The 16,992-nt window shown below is 40.1% G+C and overlaps 1 protein-coding gene across 6 annotated transcripts in view; it reads right to left on the bottom strand.

The window, feature by feature from the left end:
* Positions 1 to 3,697: 3,697 nt before the first annotated feature.
* The window catches only part of mgat3b (beta-1,4-mannosyl-glycoprotein 4-beta-N-acetylglucosaminyltransferase b), a 49,795-nt gene continuing 36,500 nt past the window's right edge, over positions 3,698 to 16,992 (bottom strand). For 3 of the 6 annotated variants that reach the window (XM_083522940.1, XM_083522936.1, XM_083522937.1), the window contains exons 2-4: positions 12,110 to 12,302; positions 9,556 to 9,913; positions 3,698 to 9,116 (exon numbers count right to left, since the gene is read on the bottom strand). In XM_083522940.1, the coding sequence (XP_083379066.1) occupies positions 7,674 to 9,116; positions 9,556 to 9,912 (1,800 nt within the window). In that variant the 5' untranslated portion in view covers position 9,913; positions 12,110 to 12,302 and the 3' untranslated portion in view covers positions 3,698 to 7,673. The remainder of the gene's footprint in view (positions 9,117 to 9,555; positions 9,914 to 12,109; positions 12,303 to 16,992) is intronic. The other 3 variants (XM_083522941.1, XM_083522939.1, XM_083522938.1) reach the window with 3 other exon arrangements.

Genomic DNA, 16,992 nt, shown 5'->3' on the forward strand with positions numbered 1-16,992 from the left:
TAAATACATCAGCATTTTTTTTCTTTTCAGTTTTTTTACTCTCTTGCTCTGCTGGGAAAGATATTTTAGTGAAGTGGTTGAACCCTGAAAGGGACACAAATGAAGAAAGAAATGCAAAAATGTGAGCACGCAATGAGAAGAAAGGCGATGCCAAGCCACCGAAAAACAAACACAATTACACAGAGTGGGTTTTTTCCCCCCTAAACCGCATCCAAAAACTTGTCATGCAAAAACATGACAAGACTGCTCAGTGTATATGTAGACCTTGCAGCAGTCCTTGGATACTTGCAGGGAAAAAAACCCCAGGAAGGCTGGGAACTAAATCTGGCAACCCGGGCTCTGATAGAATTAAAGTTTTTCTACACATTTAGGGTTTGTGTCAGACTCTGCGGGTCAGTATAGGTCTGTTTGTGCCTCATTACTTATTTTCGGGACGATGCAGCGAGACAGACGTTGGGGTCGATGGTGGGACCTGAACAGATTCAGCTGAGGCTTCTCATGCCCTCTAGTGGTTACAATCTAGCATCACGTGACATGATTAAGATTTATTCCGAGGACACGGCCATGTTAACAACAGAACTGAACCCAGTGCAGTGCTCCTTTGTGATAAGAAGTACAGAAAAAAGGAAACTGGTTTGTCCAAGCGAAAAAAAAATACAAATAAATAATTTTAAGAAATAAACAGAAATAAAAAAAAAATTACAAAATTTACCTCAGTTTTTCATTGAAACCTAATGATTCATTGCAAAAGAATGCTAATAATGAAAGAAATTATAAACAGATGCAGGTTAGTGAAATCCGCAGAGGTCATCCATCATTATCATGCTGCAAAGCACCAAGCAACTGAATTGAAATTGCCTAAACTCTGTGCCATGGATCTGCAAATCTTTACCTTTTTCACTGCGGCCATTTTTTTCCCTCTATTATACAGATAATCAACAACCAATCAAATCAATGTGTTTACAAAAACAAAACAAAAAAATTATTATCTAGAGAATATTTGATCTTGAGATAATAGGGGGAAAAAGCCTCTGGACTTACTCAGAGTATGTAGCTTGATAATATACATTATACACAGGAGATGATTAGACCTGCATCCTCGATTAATGACCTGACTAACAGCGGATCAGTGGAGAGAAGTCAAGTGTGAAAGAGTGTGTAATGAGTCAGATAGATAAACCAAGTACACACACACACACACACACACACACACACAGTATCCACATTGTGTATCAGGTAATGGTTTACTATCCTGACTCTTGTGTGTGTTGCACGTGTGTGTCTATCTGTCGCAAGCTATAAAATACGATAAAACACAGCATATGGGGTGTGTACACACACGCGCACACACACACAATCTATTTGTTCTATTATTACCACTGCTCTCGATTATGAAATGAAATGATTGGCTGCTATTTTTACACAGGACCCGACTGTGGCATATGAGAGGGCGAGAGAGAGAGAGAGAGAGAGAGAGAGAGAGAGAGAGAGAGAGAGAGAGAGAGAGAGAAAAACAAAAAAAACTGAAAAGCAGCACTACATTGACAGGCAGAGATCCCTGATAGATGGGTTAAAAAATTCACAGGTACATAATAATAATTAAATGGGGAAAAAAAAATAAAAAAATAAAAATAAAAAAAACAAGTGCATATCAGATATGTTTCAGTAATATCAGTTCCAAGTGTTGATTTTTATGTCAACAGGAAGAACAGACAGGAACAAGTCATAGATATCTAGACAGTGCTTCAAAACTAAATATCTCTTCACTCCTTTACGTCTCTTTTTTTCTGTCTGCTTCAACAAACAATTATTTTATCCCTTTTAATTTTGAAATAAACATGATTCAAAAAACTTAAACAGGAAACAAGGACATGCAGAGTAACAACCGGCTCATAAATCATTACAACCATCAAAGGAAGAGCAAACAAAACCCAACAGGACAACGACGCTCTGTAGTGGAGACAGAAAGAGAGAGAGAGAGAGAGAGAGAGAGAGAGAGAGAGATCTATGCATTTACACACATATACATACATTTTATATATATATATATATATATATATATATATATATATATATATATATATATATATATATATATATATATATATATATATATATATAAATAAAGAAAAAGATCCCTAGTGCAACTCCTATAGAAATAAATGATTAGTAAGAACAGACACAGGTTTGGGTAGCAGCCAATCACCTGCGAGCTATCCCTCGTTCACCTCACATTCAGCAAACAAAAAAACGATTGCCTTCCGGGACTCCGTTTTTCACTCTCAAGCCCATATAACGTACAAAGTTGAATAAAATGTGCCACTTTAATGATGTAAAGAGAAATAATCTGTGCCTCACAGGAACCATCCACTCTCTAGCGGCCCAAATAGATTTTTTCTAACGTGTCTGGCTTTTCAGGGTTTTTGTTTCCCACTGAACAGTTTTTCCCCTCTCGGTCTCTCAGGTGAACGACAAAGAAAGAAAAAAACAACAACAATCAAAGCAATCTCAGCTCGTTTGCGCTCCCCTATTATCCAATGGCAGATAATTGGATCGTTTATAAGGCCATTAAAATAGATGCCATGCTTTGATTCGTTGCCTTTGAGGAGCACTTTTCATTAAACAGGCCAGCGTTCCATATTCCCATTTTCCCCTCCATCCTTCTCTCTGTATATTCCCCACAGGAACCTTTTCAGGAACCCGAGGAACTGAATTCCTGTACTTTGTCCTGCAGAAATATGGAACATCTCAGGAAACTTTTCACGAATACGATAATTTTGGAAAGCCTTCCAACCCAAGAAGTTTTCAGTAATTACAGGAACTTGGGGAGCAGAAACCCATTGTTGGTTCCAGAGATGCCATCACTTTGTGAACATGTTCATATTTGACAAGATTTCAGGAAATTGCTAAGCATTATTATGTCAGAAAAACATTTAAGGGATGCCAGCTTTGAGAAAACTCGCACTGCAGGGACCTCTTAGAGAATGTCAGAAACCTCCGCCCAATAAATGACGTTTTGCACAAATTCAGCACCTTGGCAAAGATTTCTAGCCTTGGAAACCTTTCCAGGGGTACCAATACTTTTATAACATTTCACATATACAGGAACTTAGGTAATTAGGAAAGATTACCGGCCCAGAAACCTTATCAAGGATACCAAGCACTCTCAGAAGATTTTCATCAAAGGAACATTTACAGGAAATCAGGAACTTGGGAAGCTTTTCTATCCTAGAAACTGTGACAGTTTCCCAGCAGTTTGGGAAGATTTTCAGAATGATTTTCCAAAATTTTACCTCAGGAACATTAACTTCAGTGTATATTTTGAGTATATTTTCCCCACAGAAACCTCATTCCAGGACTACAGAAAATGTAGACTTTTTCTGCACCAATTTTAATGTGTTCCAAGAACTGTTTCCTTTTCTTCTCTAGAGCAATGTTTGTGTCTGTATTGCTGTTCTGCTGACTTTTTTGACCAAAGTGAAATTACTGCTACCACTCTAGAGGTGTTTAGTTTCTTTTCTACTTTGAATTCCTGACCTTTGTTTTAAATCAGCGGTAAGATGGTGCACTTGTGAAGGGCAAAGCACAAAATTGTATGTTTGTACAGACTTTGGTAAACAATACAGAAGCTAAAATCGCAGTTTCCTCCTCTAGACTTCCTCTTCAAGACTGCATTCCAAAGTAAAAACATCAAGGCTTTTTCCCCCTACACCTCCCCCTACTAAAGAACTAAGAATCATATTTCCGATTTCAGTCAGCTGTGTAAGGTCATGTTATGCTGACTGAGACTTCCTGCGGTGCAATTCTCACACTTATCTGCTCTCTCGGCATATCGAATCGCCAGGTCATGTGGCGCACGTACCGATTTTGTCAAGCGACAGGCATCCCTGTGTCAACAAGCTTGGATGTTACATTTTAATATTACCAGATCTATAGGACATAAATTTTCCAGGGCCTCCTGGGCGTCCTTGAAGGCTAATCAGTTTACTAGCATGGAAATGTTGCATGTTTAAATGCTGGAGGCTGGGTAAAAGTCCCAAAATTCTTAGGAAAAGAAAGCCTAGAAAGCTCCATCTAATCAACAATTTTAAAAAAGCAGACGTTACTTAAACCTGAGATTAGCAAACCTAGCAAGCTAGCAAACATTATACCAACAATTACACTGAGTAATTTGTATCGGTGGTAAACTAGCTAATGTACATTAACAGGAACATTAGACCACAAGCTGGCTGGAGAACTTTCAGCTGACTGTCTCATTGTGCAAAGAAAATAAATTGCTTGATTTTTTTACAGGTAAACTACCAAATATTATGCTAACTATTATATTCAAGAGATATTCAAAGCTCGCCACCGTTTAATTTATTATATAAAATGTTAGAACTATTATAACATAACTGGTACACACTACAGGTGAAGTAATACTAGTAAAAACGTTTACTAGCTGGCTAGTGCGCATTGTCAACTATTATGACGATGTCATTTGAACCGATTTTGCGATATGTTTTCATTCAGGAACTCAAACAAACATCCAAAGGTGCTTATGAGGAGTCCAAAGAGGCTTCGTTCTTTCTGAATGAAACACAGCCCAGAAGCAGCAAAGAATGTCATGCTTGTGTTACTGTTCAGCAGTAGAAGTAACTTGTCGTGCCACCGAGTGAGCGTGTGTCCAGCTGTGCGCATACATCTGTAAAGCTTGTTAGGGATCCAGGATCCCGGCTGTAAACACGGCACTGCTGCATTGCAGATGTGACAGGGCACAGCGGAGCTTTGTCCCGAACGCAGCAGCTTAGAGGGCGAAGCTATTAAAGTGCATCCTCTTAATCCTCTTGCTGTTCTGACTCAGCGCTCGGAGCAAGTGCACACTTGGGGGGGAGAGAGAAACTGCGTCAGCAGCACACACGAAGAGAGCAATGACTGCACAACACAGGCATCTAAAACAGGCATTCTCCTTCAGATTCCCGGTAGTTATCAAGAGGACTGTTTTGAACACACCCTGAACTCGATTAGTCTCCAAGGCACTCGGTTTCGATTTTACAACTTCAGATTTTTTTTTCCGCTCGACCAAAATTCATTTTTTAAACCAGCTACGGCCCCTAAAGCTTTTCGAAATTAGGTCTGAGGAAAAAAATTTGTAGAAACTAAATTAATATACAATTATTTTAGATAGATTTTTGATGGTCTCAAAAGTGTGTACACCACCACCTTGATTTTTTTTTACACCCAGGAGGCCCCGCCCCTCAATCCTTCAGGCCCTAAATATATACGACAGCTGAATTAAATAAAATAAAAAATAAAAAGGGGGGGGGGAGGTCAAATACATACTTTCCTTACAAAACCCATTTTTTGCTATCAGCACAATGCACCTGCACAGAATGCATGCTGATCAGAAACGCATTCGGACTCGAGAGCGTACACGCCGATCTGTTTGTCCGTTTAACGTTTGCTTATTAAACAACGACCCTCAACAACCCTCTCTGGTCAGATCAAAGTTTCATTCAGGTATGGAAATGTCGCCACGTTGTTTTGAATAATGTTCACTTCGCAGCCAGCGATGGCATGTCACCATGGAAACAGCCCTGCCTGATGCAGCAGGGCAGAGCTTGGCTTGCCCGGTTAAGCACGATGCCCATCAAATCCTCATCATCCTCTGGTGTGAAGGACTGAAAGAAGGCACAAATCCTACACACAAGAAGCAGCTAGTGTGGCGGGAAAAAAAAAAAATCCCACCGTCATAAATCCAGGGTTATTTTTGGCAGGCGGGGAGTGCTCTAAAGCCGGCAAGGAAGAGAAACGCAGGGAGGGGAAATGTGTGTGTGGGTTTGTGTGGGTGTGTGTTTGTGTTTCGAGGGGGTCAAATGTGGAGAGTTTGTTCGACAGAAAAAGAAGGAGACATGAAAAAATTTACTGTGATTTTGTTAAAAATGCACAGAAAATATGTGTCGGTTCTTTTTGTTGCTTCTCTTCCTCCCTATATTTGACACTCATGAATGGATTTGTTGCAATGTAGAGTTTTGTTCAAACACACACACACACACACACACACACACACACACACGGAGGTGAACACCCCATACTGGGGACTTTGTGACCTCATTTGAATGCTGGGATTTAGCTGATCTCCCTCTCACTCTTTTTATTCCCATACAACTCCTTCTGGTTTACTACGCCATTATTCATACCCCCACAATGACAAAATACACACTGCTGCTTGAGATAAAGTTATATGAGAAATGTTTTGGATGTGTCTAGATAGCCACATTTACATCATCTTATAATATGCATATACTATGAAGGTTTTTTTTTTTATTCTGAATGTTGCTGACAGCAGCCTGGTTCCATTTTTTTATTCTTTTCATTTGATTTATAATTTATTCTATATTGCAAAGCGTGTTCATATTTGCTTTCGTTTCATTTAGCACCTGGTGTAGAAGGCCATGTCCTACCAAATTTACACATCATGGTAATTTGGAGTGAGATTCACCCCATTCCAGGCTCTCCTGCTTTTGAACTGCAATTTTACAAAAATTACAATTAGTTTTCGGTGACGTTTAATTTACTGACTAAAAGAACGATTTAACAAACTCAAATGGTTACAGGTTTGTCGGTGAAAACATCGCCGTCTATTTCACTAAAAATCTGCCCTACAACAAAAAGACAGACCAAGAGAGAAGGATGGAAAGAGACAAGGGAATATTGTCTGCTTCTATATGCCTTGCTTGCCTACTGAAATGGGCTCCTGCTGTGCTGAACATTGCCACCAACCATAACGTTTTCCGTTCATCTTAAGCGATGAAAGGGACAGACCTACTTCTGCTCTCTTTTCCACTTCTACCAATGCTCCGACTCCTTTCATTTCTTCTTTTCTTCTCTATTCACCATAAATGGCTGACAATGTCGCCCAACATCCAAGACATTTTTTTCTTTCTCCATAATTGAACCCTCTGAGTGCAGTTCATGCCACTGGCCAAGAGTGCAAAAGTATATCGCCCCACTGGCTTTAAAAATCAGAGCGAAGTCTGGACTCAAAGTGCTGCATTAACTCATGTTTCACGCATTCACAAATGGTATCAGATTTAGAATTCTTTACCTCTTTCATAGGGAAATCGCTCCACTGCCTGCTGTAACAAGCCTAGTGTGGTTTTTAAAAATGGTCAAACATATAAGATAAATCTGCATGTTTAGTTTTCATTTTTTCAAAGTCTGCAAGCAAAATAATTATAGGAGTGCACCGAGAACCATGAAGGCCAATCACAAACACACACACACACACACACACACACACACACACACACACACACACACACACACACACACACACACACACACTCTCTTTATCTCTTTCACACAAAGGGCCATAGTTTAGTAAACCCATCACTAAATAGAGTGGTCTGGTACAGTCTTTTGATGGATTCTGCATATCCATTGAGCAAACAGCAATAGAAAAGAAAAAAAAAAAAAATCACATATGTTCACCCATGGTCATGGCTGGTCCCACCCAGCTCTGCCAGAGACTGGATGGAAGTAAATTACCTTTGGAATATGATCCAATGAGTAAGAGGGGGGGGGGGGGGGTGTAGGCAGAGTTTGGTTCCCTTCCTCTCCTGATAACTTCCACTGGATTTATTTCTTTAAAATTCAGATGAACTACATTTAAAGTCCACCTTGTCTCCTCATTACCACCCATTTAGAGCAGGCTGCTTAACATAAGGGTTCTCCAGCAGGTAGCGATAGTTCTCATAATTGTCTAACATATACTTTGGGGCATACATGTGCTCTTTAGGGTCTGTGGGAGGGTATTCCTGTACAGAGCCATCAAACCAACCCCCAGTTCGGATCAGTTTACGAATGTAATTAAGGTCCCGCTTGTCCTCGTAGTCACCCCAACGGGGGAAGTCACCATTTTGGGCAGATACAAGTTTGAAGTGAATGCCCTCAGGAGTGAAGCACCAGGAACAGTGCCATCCAGCAAAATGGAATGGGCTTCCAAGTGACCACTGCACCAGGATGTGTCCCGTGTCATTCTCATATTTGCGGAAATTAGGCATGGTGTAGTACTCGCGCCGGCGCAAGCGGATGCCGTCATTTTCATAGACCTCCTTGAGCATCCCCACTGTGCACCCCGAAACCACTTCGAGAGAGCCAAGCTGCTTCCAGAAAAAGCCATAGAGCGATTTGCGCATGTGGATGGCAAATGGCTCGGTCCAGCCATCGAACAGCTTGAGGAAAAGAATGCCCTCACGAGCCGGGATCTCGTCAGCATCATTGATGAGGAAAACATCATCAGGACGTGCACCCCGCACTCTACCCATGCCATTTCTTGTAAGGAAAGTGCGCAGGTAGTCATCAGCAATCCAGCCGTCCTGTCGGCCGCCATCGGGAAAGTGGTCGAGGAATACATAAAGGATCTTATGACGCATGTAGTTGTAAGTCCCATTCAGCAGCATATGCAGGAAACTTAGTGGGCGGCGCTCTCCATATGCCGTGAAATTGGACTCGCATACAAGAAAGAGATCAACAGCGTTAACCAACTCATGGAAACGAGCGTGGAGCAGGTCAAACTCATGGTTGATGTTAATGGCATTAATTATGCGTCGAGGCTTCTCACGAGGGGTCAGTCTCTCTTTGGTCGGTAGGTTTGAGTGGTACACCATTGTGGGCACTCCACAGTAGGGACCGTGCCAACCAGAACGGCAAACACACTTTACAAGACGCTTGCCACGTTTGGGCTTCAATCGGCCGGGACTGGAGTCTTCCACCAATTTGGCTCGTGCATTGGAGTCCTCTGCAACTTGCAAGATGTTCCTATGATGGACCTCAGCCACTGTAGGCTTACCTTTGCCTGCCCCAGAATCATCTCTCGGGGGCAGTATCTCTGTCCCCTGCCGGAAGCACAGGGCACCAGCTTTTGTCCGGACAAAGTAAGGTGTGTTGTCCTCCTGGAGGATGAAGTGGCGCTTGTGCAAGTCACCCACAATTTTTATGGGGTCTGGAGTTGATGCATGATGGGATTCCTGTTTCTTCACTATAACACTAGGAGAATTCAATCTCACAAGGTCCACTCCTTGGTGCACTGCACTACTAGGTTGCCACATAATCAACTTCATGTCTTCTTTCTGCTGTCAATACACAAAGATAATAAAGTAAGATAGAAAGTATGTGGTCAAATTTGATATGTTTAAATGCACTATATGGCTAAAACTATCTGAACACCTCAATAAGGTGATGTGGAAGAACTTCAGAGGCTTGCACACAGTCCTGACCTCAACCCTACTGAGAAACTTTAGGATAAATCATTGATACTTATTCCTAATATTACATTTCAAAATCGTGTGGAATCTGGGCCATAATAGATGCGAAAGGAAAGACCAATTCCAATGACTAGTGTTGTGTAATAGGATGTTAACCAAGTACATAGGGATGTCATGGCCATAATACTTTTAGCCATATCGTGTATATACAGTTAATTTCATATATATATATATATATATATATTTCATATATAGGTCTTTTATACATTAAAATAATATAAAATTAAATATATAAAATAATATGTACCGCAGAGTCTGGATCCTTGTGTTGTGGTTCCTCTGGCCTCACCCAAGGCTGTGGTGCTTCTGGTTCTCCATCTACTCCTGCACCCATGCCCCCGAGTTCTTCCTGAGCTCGGTGCCTGGTCTCTGAGGGTCTAAGAACTGGTGGTGGACCCTCTTCTGGAGAGGCACTAGACAGTGGGGTGGCTTTCTCTTTCCAAAAGAATCCAGTCACCATTATGAAGGACTTGATGTTTGGATATGGTGCTGTAAGTTCCCGTAGCAGTGACACGTAATGCAGGGCCTTGTAGTAGTGCAAAAACGAAATGACACACAGCCCCACAGTGCAAAGCAAAAACACTCTGTGACGTCGCATTTTCATCCTATACATAAAGAAGGGGTGGGGGGGGGAGAAAAGATTCATTAGAAATATTGACATTTTCTACCCATTCCTTGACTATGCAAATTAAACTTGGCCTAGCTAGACCACACAGTATCTGTTTTGTAGTGAAGGTCAGGTTAGTTTAATGCAGGACCCTCGCCAATCATTTAAGGTTATCTCTCGCTTGCTCCCAGCCTCTCATTCATCTTTGTGTTCTATATCGATTGCAGTCCACCTTAAGCAGAAAAACCAGACAGAAGCAGAGACACCCAACCTGGCTGAAATAGCATCTGATACACAGGCTGAATGTCAAATTGCTCTGGCCTAGCGCCCATGGCCCTCCATTTTGCAGCTAAATCTAGAGAGGTCATATTTTTTATAGATTGGACTGCCACATGAGAATAAATGAGATATGAAATAAGAGCAAGAAACACTCTCGACAAAAAAACAAAAACAAAACTTTCACAAAATCTGATTGTGGCTCTGATGTGACCCTCGTCAGGACTTCTGGCTTGCCTTCAACTGTATAAGCTGTGTGCATGAATAGGGAAAGAGTGAGAGCTCAAAAAGAAAAAGAAAGAGAGTGTACACTTGGCTTTATTCTGCACTTGGCCTGACTTCCTGTTTCTCTGCGTTTTGATTCTTTTTGTATTCCCACTTGCCTGTTCTTCTTTTCCAGGCCTGTATGCCCTCTCTCTCTCTTTTTCCTGCTTCTTTTCTTATGCATAGTAACAGCGGGGAAGGTGGTTAAGTGCTTGGAGAAAGTGTGACAGGAAAGAATGCGCAAACGTGACCCGTATGAATAAAAATGCTTTTATTGCCTTTAAACATTATGGTTCCTGGCCACTCTGAATGAAACGCTGTTAGCATCTCTTTTTAATTTTTTTATCATAGCTGCAAAAAACAAAGACAATGCAATCAGGTTTAAATTAGATTAAGAAATGAACTCACGGCACAACAAATGTTGCAGAGATGAGATAATTGTTGGTAAAATGGCGACAGTTTTATTAGAAACTCACTTATTGAAAACTCTACTCCACCCGTATTGGAGCGTTCGGAGCTGTGCAAAAAATTTGGCATGAACCTTTTTCTTATTCCTTATCAGTATCAGTATTTGTGTGTGCTCACAAAACACAGCCTAGCAATTGAAAAAACCCAGCTGGGTGCTTGCTGTATCATTATGATACTTGACTCGAGTTATTTGGATAAACAACATACATTGAGATGCACTACTTCATTCCTGCTCTGCCATTTTTTTTACGTGGAGGTGTGATGCCATTGAAAAAAAGAAATCTGTTCAGTGAGCTTCCTATGTAGCTACCAAGTTAGCTACCATCTGTAAGTGACAAAATAGAGATCATATATAGTTAAATTTTTGAAAATCAAATTTCTTTCAGAAAGCAAAAACCTCAGCACATCCTGTGCTCTGCCGCTGACTAATTTCCAAATGTTTCGGGGTCAGTAGCTGCTCTTCTATTTTTTTTAATTGACCAATTTGATGACAGTCTCACACATCTGGATTTGATTGTTAATCCAAGATACCTAGATAATGTTTGCCCAGAAGCAACACTACCAGAAGCATATGCACATCCTTTCACTTTCAGTAAAATAGTTGGTTGTTTTTTTCATTTTCTGGTTTTTCTTTTAGAAACCAGATCTTGCAGTGTCTCATTCCAAAATTTCAAAATTCACCTAGATGATCTCATGATTCCTTTCATTTCCTGTTCAAGTGAACTATTTATTTTTCATCAGTTTTCTTCAGACAGTCCACTCCTTACCCACACTAATCTGAGATCTGTCTTTTGTGCTTTGTTCTTTAATACTAATGAATATCTATATATGCTAGATAAGGTGGCAGATGTGCTAGTCATTTAGATAAGATGAGAATCCTATGGAAGATAGAAAAACATTCATTTCCAAAACCATCTTAGCAAAGTAAAAAATATTTCGAATTTGGGTAAATTTGTGTTAAAGATACCCACAGGTCCAAGAGCATATATATGTAGTAGAGCTACAGTATATCAGAGGTACCAACATTGCTAATAAGATAGTTCCAGCAGGAAGTAAAGTTGTCTATGGTTAGGTGGCTTTTTTTCCCAGACCACCAAGCAACAACTAGTGAGGAAAATGTCAGCGACTTAAATCATTTAGATTAAAACTAGTTTTTCATAACCAATCAAAGAGAGGATAGTCTCACCTTTTTGGTTTCTACTGGCTCTCAAAGCCGAGGCTCGTCAATTCACAGGTCAACGTTCACCTAGTAGTAGTTGCGAAGGGAAAGTAACCACTATGAAATGCGTGCCTTTGACATCCTGCATCCTTTCCCCTTCGGTGAATTAGCTTTTCTGCCAGGTGAAATTTATTCGTATTAAGACTGATTGCTGCTTTATCTGAAAAAGAAGGAAAGTGTAGTTTTTAGGTATGAGGGACAAAAATCATGAATGCTCCACCTAAAATACATGTTCAAAAAATGCTAGCTAATGACGGACATCTATTAAGTCATCTATTAGGACTGTCGAGTGGTGTGACCCAATCAGAAAAGTAGCTGTTATTCAATGAGGAAATTGACAAATCTATCTGTCTGTCTAAATATATTGCTTTTTGGCTACAAAAATGAATGGGTCACAGGCATAGATCTACACTTACATCGCTAACACTCTATAGTCTGTTTATTCAGACACTGAATTTGCTTCCTCAAACACTCTCCCTGTGAGGACTGGTTCAAAACCCCAGGACTCTTAACTCTGCCAGGAACCCAAACACTTCCATTGCTTCTGCTGTAACACACATCAGTCGAACTTCTACATTTCTCCCCTATGGTTTGTTTGTTGTAACAGCCACCTGGTAATCTAAACGAAACACAAATTTCAGAATTGGAAATGAAACTGTGGATGGGCTGGACAGGAAGCCAGTAAAAATGAATAAACCAAATATTTAGACCTTTCGCTTTGGCTGATTTTGCAGATAATAAACAGAGAATGAAAAAGCTTGACAGTGAAACACATAGCTTGAACATGTTGAACCCAGGAGTGAAATGTGTGATAATTTGAAGCTAAAAACCTAATGTCAGTCATACCAGCAGCTACTGCTGCAAGAGTGAGTAAGGTAGAAATAATCATCAATGGCCTTAAGGGTAATACAGCTATTACAATTGTGTATGATTGGGAATTTACCTCACCGGCTTTCAAAACGATTATTAGGCAGTGTGTGGCTCCATAGTTAAAGCTCTGGATTACTGTTCATAGGGATGAAGGTTCAAGGCCCAGTTTCAAGATACAGTTATCTGGTCTGTACTTTGCACTCTGATAAAGTTAAACTTAACCTAAACTGTACTTAAGTCTAATACTATCTACCATCTCATATATTACAAAGATTTCTACAGATTTTATAATAAATTATTTGAAACTATGATCTTTTCTGATCTTTCTGACCGTACTATTAACATTATAACTGTAACACTTCCAGTAGGTAATGTCAGCGTTGGATGCAACTGGGGGGCAAAACTGGGTTTAACAATAAATTTTTTTACCAAACACAAACAAAATCGTAAAACACACACAGAGTTGGCCCACTATGAGCACTACATACTGTACACATATACAAGACTGTGAGACATTTAAGGCAGAATTGGACTCACTGGAAACTAAGAAGCCATAAAAAAACAACACAGGACAGTGCAGACATTCAGAATGGCCAGAATGAGTCAATCAACGTGTCGTGCTATTTTTCAAAGACAATATCGCAAATGGATCCTATTTTGTGTGACAGAAGGGACAGTTTTCTGTGGAAAACTAGGTCACGGATCTCGCCCCTTACACAATGTCTCCCGGTGGAACATGGAATGTTCCAGAAATAGCTGGAATTTATTTATGGATACAAAGAGCACAGTTACCCTGACCTTTATCGGTATCCGTTACATACCATTTAGACAGGCCAGTAAACGCTCAGATGATGGTCCCCAGTATTTTTTTTCTGACTTTACAGACATTCAGTGAATATTGTGTCCTTGCAATGTCCTGGTCTTGGATTTACTCCATCCTTGCTCTTGCTGGCAACAGCTGGCCATGCTGATCCCAATGCTGTTAACCTCCTTAACCGTGAGCTGACTATGATCATCTGGACCACAAACTCAAGGTGTCAAGGTGCACATTGATTTCCTTTTCAGTACGCATTTCAATCAAAGCTCCTAATGATTGTGTGTAACTATTGGATTTAGTGACAAGCGTCGTTAAGACTCTCCACGTCGAAGGCCATCTGTCGTCTTTCTCGCAATTAAACTACGACAGATGTGCTGTGACTTGGACCTTGTTCATAGGCTTTTCAGCAAAGGCCTATCATTTTTCTAATAAAGAATCTCCTGCTGGGTGACATGCCTACCTCTAGTGTTTAATATTCATGCCTGTGTAGAGACTTTTAGCAGGATCAGATGTATTGTGCTAAATTTGTATGCTCTCTCACTGGAAGCGTGCTGCTAACATGAATCTATTAAGGTATCCATTTCACTCGGTTGTACATATTTGTCTACGGCTTTCCATATATAACAAAAATAAAATACGACTTTTCACTGGACATATGTCCTTTATTTACTTTATATAAAATGTCCTTTATCTACCCTGTGTGAAGGTCAGTAACAAGTCAGAAATCTAGGAATTAAAAAAGGCTTCTAAAGAAGCACATTGGCTTGTATTTCTATTTCTTTGCAGCAGCAATCTAAAATATAGGTACTATACTGTACCATTCCTTGTTGCTAGGTTGGTATCATCAAGAGTACATCTTTTGTAGCTTTAATATAATACAACACATATCTTGAATATGCGTAATATCTTTTTTACCTAAAAATAATGTTAATTCAATAATTGCACCAAATACCCCACCATCACCACCCAGAGTTATCAGTAAGCATTTTACAATACGAATGACTCTTTTTTAAATATAATATTAAACCTACAATTTAAAAAATGATAGTTTTATTACATATGATATCAGTTAAAATCATGACTCATAACTGTTTAAATTAATGCGCAACAAGGTTTCCCCGAAGGGGCAATTGTGTTTTTGGGGGCAAAAATTTAGCTCTATTGTTTTAACTATCATCAGTTAAAACACCAAAGTGTATAATGTTTACTAGTTAAACATTCCTCAGATAAAATCTTCATGAGATGGAAGTAAATTTTACCAGAACATATCAGATGAATTATTTCTAGGTTAAGATTTTTTTCTTTGAGAAATAAAAAAAAAACCTGAGTGATCTTCAGGTGACTTTAATAACCAATACTATTAGATTATGTCATTATTATAATCACAAATAAAGTATGCACAATAGTTTCAGCAAAAAACTTACGCAACTGGTGCTATTTTGACCATGTGCGTTACCAGGTCTGCGATTTCATCATGGACAAAAAGTTAAAACAAAGAGAAAACGTGAAATACTGCCTTAAACTGGGCAAGTCTGCCACAGAGACATTCGACATGACATACGGCGATGCTGCAATGAGTCATTTGAGGTGTTTTGAGCGGCTCGCGCGTTTCAAGAGAACAAGAACATCATTGAAAGACGACGAGAGATCAGGAAGACCTGCGACGAAAATCCCGAAGCCATTCGACAACTTGTGCATGATGATCGCCGGAGAACGATACATATGATCTCACTTCCGCACCCAACCGTCTCGCAAGATTTGCCTCCAGCAGACTTTGCCTAGATGAAGATCTAGGTCAAAGGTCGCCGTTTTGACACCATTGCAAAGATCCAGTGCGAACGCAGAAGATGCTTGACATGCTTCGAAAAGAAAACTTGAAAGACATATTCCAGAAGTGTCAGGAATTCTGGGAGCACTGTATTGCTGTGCAAGGGGACTATTTTAAATGTGATTGTGTGTACATGTAGATAAATAAAGTGCTTTCTTGTAAACAGGGCAAGTCTTGAAATCTTTTGATTGTCCCTCGTATAACCATGTCAGCTAATCCCAAATTCTGTTTGTTTCACCATACTTATTACTCTGACTTTCTTGATTTTTTATTTAAAGTCTTTTTGAACCTTCATGGTCAGGTCCTGATCTAAATCGATAAAAAAACCTCGGCGAAAACAACCCACACAACTCCACACACAAGCCTAAAGCCTCCGAATCGAGCATCATGCTGGGAAGGAAACATGATCCAGTTGTATGCTTCGAGTCTAATATAGGTAAAAAATAATTTTTTAAATCCCTTCATTACAATTCATGCATTTAAAGCGAATGCGATTAAACAGAATTAATTGCCAAAAAAATCTACCAGAGCAGGGCGTTCGTTTAAATATTGTTTAAGGAATGCCAGGCTGCTAAAATATTGATTAAATGAGGATTTAAGAGGATTGCTCTTATCTTTCTGTAATTTATAAAATCAACAAAACGAGATTCTTGGACTGCCTGCCATCTGGAGTTCATTCAAAATTTATATTCTTCATGACATCATCATGTAGGCCTAACGTTAATGATGTGTCTGTATCAGATTTCTTAATGCCGGTATATCTTCACACCTCCGGTTTGAAATTGAAGTTTGGTGTCTGTTGGATCAGTTATATGATGCCCGTGCTGCTCTCCGGTTTCGCGTGATGTTGCTTCACACCCAAGAACGGCGGAAGACAGACGGCCAGCAGGCACCAGAGCAGATCAGGGCACAGACCCACACTGAATTATACAATGAGATTAAACGAGGGATAAGGGAGCAAGAGTAGGGGAAAGACAGAAAAGGAGAGATAGAGAGATAAAAAGAGAGAGGACCTGGCAAGGTGAGGAAAGGACTAGCCAGCAAAAAGAATTCATCAATAATGGAAGTGTACTGGACAGAGATAAGAGGATTTCTCCCAGCTGATTGGGCTCTGTGTGTGTGTGTGTGTGTGTGTGTGTGTGTGTGTGTGTGTGTGTGTGTGTGTGTGTGTGTGTGTGTGTGTGTGTGTGATGCTCTGGCAGCCTGTCTCCCAGAGCCAAAGTGAACAAATCTGGTCTCCTCTAAAATGGAGTTCTACAATCCACCGAGTCACCTCGATGCCCTCATCAATAATGCAGCTAAGCCGCTACAGGAGGAAAAGATCTCCTCTGAGCT

The sequence above is a fragment of the Silurus aristotelis genome (assembly GCF_946808225.1).
Source record: "Silurus aristotelis genome assembly, chromosome: 2".
NCBI lineage: Eukaryota > Metazoa > Chordata > Actinopteri > Siluriformes > Siluridae > Silurus > Silurus aristotelis.